Below are 5,000 nucleotides of genomic sequence, written 5' to 3' on the forward strand. Positions count from 1 at the left end.
GGCTTTCCTCTGTGTAGATGGCTTTCCTCTGTGTAGAGGTCATCACAGTCTCCCCCACCCCCTGCCCCATGGCTTTCCTCTGTGTAGAGGTCATCACAGTCTCCCCACCCCCTGCCCCATGGCTTTCCTCTGTGTAGAGGTCATCACAGTCTCCCCCACCCCCTGCCCCATGGCTTTCCTCTGTGTAGAGGTCATCACAGTCTCCCCCACCCCCCCCCTGGCCCCATGGCTTTCCTCTGTGTAGAGGTCATCACAGTCTCCCCCCCCCCCCTGCCCCATGGCTTTCCTCTGTGTAGAGGTCATCACAGTCTCCCCCAGTCTCCCCCCCCTGCCCCATGGCTTTCCTCTGTGTAGAGGTCATCACAGTCTCCCCCACCCCCTGCCCCCCCCTGCCCCATGGCTTTCCTCTGTGTAGAGGTCATCACAGTCTCCCCACCCCCTGCCCCATGGCTTTCCTCTGTGTAGAGGTCATCACAGTCTCCCCCACCCCATGGTCTCCCCCACCCCTTCCTGCCCCAGAGGTCATCACAGTCTCCCCACCCCCTGCCCCATGGCCCCAGTCTCCCCCCCCCTGCCCCATGGCTTTCCTCTGTGTAGAGGTCATCACAGTCTCCCCCACCCCCTGCCCCATGGCTTTCCTCTGTGTAGAGGTCATCACAGTCTCCCCCCCCTGTACCTCTGTGTAGAGGTCATCACAGTCTCCCCACCCCCTGCCCCATGGCTTTCCTCTGTGTAGAGGTCATCACAGTCTCCCCCCCCCTGCCCCATGGCTTTCCTCTGTGTAGAGGTCATCACAGTCTCCCCCCCCCCCTGCCCCATGGCTTTCCTCTGTGTAGAGGTCATCACAGTCTCCCCAGTCTCCCCCACCCCCTGCCCCCATGGCTTTCCTCTGTGTAGAGGTCATCACAGTCTCCCCACCCCCTGCCCCATGGCTTTCCTCCCCTGTCTCCCCACCCCCTGCCCCATGGCTTTCCTCTGTGTAGAGATCACAGGTCATCACAGTCTCACAGTCTCCCCACCCCCTGCCCCATGGCTTTCCTCTGTGTAGAGGTCATCACAGTCTCCCCCACCCCCTGCCCCATGGCTTTCCTCTGTGTAGAGGTCATCCAGTCTCCCCCACCCCCCCACCTCCTGTCTCCCCCCCTGCCCCCCCATGGCTTTCCTCTGTGTAGAGGTCATCACAGTCTCCCCACCCCCTGCCCCACCCCCTGCCCCATGGCTTTCCTCTGTGTAGAGGTCATCACAGTCTCCCCTACCCCCTGCCCCATGGCTTTCCTCTGTGTAGAGGTCATCACAGTCTCCCCCACCCCTGCCCCGTGGCTTTCCTCTGTGTAGAGGTCATCACATCACAGTAGCATAAGTACAAAAATAAGATCCTCACGACAATCATGGTACACTATTTGCTGACTGCTATAAAGAGGGGAACATAAACAACTTACTGTTCCACACAGACCATCCTCTGGCTTGGCACAGGACGATAAGAGCATACTAGCGCTCTGTAAAAGAGAGGGTATTGGTCCAGGGTGGAAACTCAGAATACCAGGAAACTGATACAACCTCTGCCAGCGTGTGTACATGGATTCTGTCAGACTTGGGCCACTGAGGAGTGGCTTCTGTCTGGCCACTCTACCATAAAGGCCTGATTGGTGAAGTGCTGCAGAGATAGTTGTCCTTCTGGAAGGTTCGCCAATCTCCACAGAGGAACTCTGGAGTGCAGTCTGAGTGACCATCGGGTTCTTGGTCACATCCCTGACCAAAGCTCTTCTCCCCGATTGCTCAGTTTGACCAGACGGCCAGCTCTATGAAGAGTCTTGGTGATTCCAAACTTCCTTCACTTAAGAATGATGGAGGCCACGGTGTTCCTGGGGACCTTCAATGCTGCAGAAATGTTTTGGTACCCTTCCTCAAATCTGTGACTCGACACAAATCTGTCTCGGAGCTCTACGGACAATTTCTTCAACCTTATGGCTTGATTTTTTTCTCTGACTTGCACTGTCAACTGTGGGACCTTATATAGACAGGTGTGTGCTTTTCAGAATCATGTCCAATCAACTGAATTTACCACAGGTCCATTTCGAGTCTCATAGCAAACGGTCTGAATACTTATGCAAATAAAGTATTTCTGTTTTTATTTGATATACATTTGCAAAAATGTTTTTAAAAAACTGTTTTCGAGTATTGTTTGTAGATTGATGAGGATAAATTAAATTATTTTATATATTTTATAATAAGGCTGTTAGGTAGCAAAATGTGGAAAAAGTCAAGAAGCCAGAATTTTTCCCAATGTACTGTACATACCTATTGATATGGTCCATACAGCTGCTATCTTCATCATGGCCTTGGTTCTGGAGTTGAAGCGGCTGTGTTCAATGGGATTCCTTATAGCCACATATCGATCCAGAGATATGGCACACAGATGCATAATAGACGATGTGGAGAAGAGGACGTCCAGGTAGATCCAGATAGGACACAGAGCACTGGGCAGGGGCCACGCATAGTCTGGATGGAGAGAGAGAGGGAGAGGAGGGGGAGAGAGAGGGGGAGAGGAGAGGAGAGAGAGAGAGAGAGAGAGAGAGAGAGAGAGAGAGAGAGGGAGAGGAGAGGGAGAGGGGGGGAGAGAGAAAGAGGGAGAGAGCGAGAGAGAGAGAGAGGGGGGGAGAGGAGGGGAGAGAGAGGGAGGGATGGGGAAGAGAGGGGGAGAGGGGGAGAGAGAGAGAGGAAGAGGGGGAGCGAGGGGGGAGAGGAGGGGAGAGAGAGGGGGAGAGAAGAGGGAGAGAAAGAAGTTGAGGGGGAGAGAGAAAGGAAGAGGAGGGAGAGAGAGGTTGAAGGGCAGGTTAGATATATACAGGTATATCTGGATAGGACACCGAGCACTAGGCAGAAGAGGTGAAAGAGAGAGAGCAGGAGGGATAGCTGAGACACAAAGATAACTTCTTTTAGATACAGATGGCCTCAAGGGACTTTCCCATTTTCTCCTCCTACGCTCCCCCTCTCTTCCTCTCCTCCTACGCTCCCCCTCTCTTCCTCTCCTCCCATCATCACTCTTTCTTTCTTTCATTCCTGGTTTCAGAGCTCAAGCATTCCAATTCTGTCTTTACAGCTGAATGGGAATCAAGGAGAACCTAATGGTGTGACAAGTGTGTGTGAGACTGTGTAGTGGTGCCTGTGCCTATACCTGACCACTATGGTGCCCTTAATAGTCTCAATTTACTATTGTGAGATAGGATATTGGAATACACAAAGTGCAATTTTGAAATTTGGAAGCACATCAGCAGTTTTACTTATTTTACGTCAGTCAGTGACAGTCGGTCAATTAGCCAACATTTTATAGTCTAGCATATAAACCTTGTAACATTTAATAGTCTAGCATATAAACCTTGTAACATTTTATAGTCTAGCATATAAACCTTGTAACATTTTATAGTCTAGCATATAAACCTTGTAACATTTAATAGTCTAGCATATAAACCTTGTAACATTTTATAGTCTAGCATATAAACCTTGTAACATTTAATAGTCTAGCATATAAACCTTGTAACATTTTATAGTCTAGCATATAAACCTTGTAACATTTTATAGTCTAGCATATAAACCTTGTAACATTTAATAGTCTAGCATATAAACCTTGTAAAATGTTGTAGTCTAGCATATAAACCTTGTAAAATGTTGTAGTCTAGCATATAAACCTTGTTGTAACAGTTTTCTTTAGGTGAAGTAGAGTCAGACCAAAATGCGGCGTGGCTATTGCGATCCATGTTTAATGAAACAAAGTAAAAACACGAATCAAAATACAAAAACAATAAACGTAACACGAAAACCGAAACAGCCTAATACTGGTGCAAAGTAACACAGAGACAGAACAAGGACAATCACCCACCAAAACCCAACACCAAACAGGCTACCTAAATATGGTTCCCAATCAGAGACAATGACGAACACCTGCCTCTGATTGAGAACCATATCAGGCCATACATAGAACTAGACAAACTAGACATGTAACATAGAATGCCCACTCCGCTCACACCCTGACCAACCAAAACATAGAAACATACAAAGCAAACTATGGTCAGGGTGTGACACTTATAACATTTAATAGTCTAGCATATAAACCTTGTAACATTTTATAGATTGCTAGGTAAAATAGTCTAGCATATAAACCTTGTAACATTAATGGCCAAAATACTGATCGGGCAGGCAAAGGCACGTGCCCAGGGGCCCTGACCTCCAGGGGCCCTGACCTCCAGGGGCCCTGACCTCCAGGGGCCCTGACCTCCAGGGGCCCTGACCTCCAGGGGCCCTGACCTCCAGGGGCCCTGACCTCTCACCTCTCACACCAACCAAATCTCGCTTAGTTCAACCAAAATGCTAAAGGCCTCTGTGTGTGTGTGTGTGTGTGTGTGTGTGTGTGTGAGTTCTGAGTGGGATTATGGGGATAAGAGGTGATGATCTTCTATTCTCTGGATTATAATGCACAGCTGTTGTTTGAGATAAACCACACAGAGGGGGAGAAATAAAGCCCCTTAAATTGAATTGAATTGCGAGAGAGAGAGAGAGAGAGAGACATGGACACACTGTGCTAGAGATGACAAGGGACAGATTATGGTATGAGAACACACACACACACGCAAATATAAATGAATATACTGTACATGCCCGAGTACTCAAATAAACACCTGTATAATGGGATATCCCTGTTTAAGTACATTTAAATAAAAACAACATACAATATTTATTTAATTGCATTTAAAAGGTTCATGCATGATGAAACATATTACCGATGTACTTAATCACCTACCTCTCTCTCATCCCTCTTTGTCTCTCTCTCTGTCTGCCTTCCTCACTAATTTATTCCTCTAAAATATACATTTTCCCTCCAGTTCATCCCTCTCCCTCTGACCAGTCCCTTCCATTTTATGCCAGGGCAAATTTGACCAATCACTGCATGATTACCACATAAAACTGACCAATCACCGCATGATTACAGCATAAAACTGACCAAT

The 5,000-nt window shown here is 48.1% G+C and overlaps 1 protein-coding gene across 1 annotated transcript in view; it reads right to left on the minus strand.

The window, feature by feature from the left end:
- LOC112237076 (5-hydroxytryptamine receptor 2C) overlaps positions 1 to 5,000 on the minus strand; it is a 36,287-nt gene that overhangs the window by 9,454 nt on the left and 21,833 nt on the right. The window contains exon 3 of the mRNA XM_024405697.2: positions 2,299 to 2,499. Coding sequence (XP_024261465.2) covers positions 2,299 to 2,499 — 201 coding nt within the window. The remainder of the gene's footprint in view (positions 1 to 2,298; positions 2,500 to 5,000) is intronic.

Source organism: Oncorhynchus tshawytscha, linkage group LG10 (assembly GCF_018296145.1).
Source record: "Oncorhynchus tshawytscha isolate Ot180627B linkage group LG10, Otsh_v2.0, whole genome shotgun sequence".
In the NCBI taxonomy this organism is placed as follows: domain Eukaryota; kingdom Metazoa; phylum Chordata; class Actinopteri; order Salmoniformes; family Salmonidae; genus Oncorhynchus; species Oncorhynchus tshawytscha.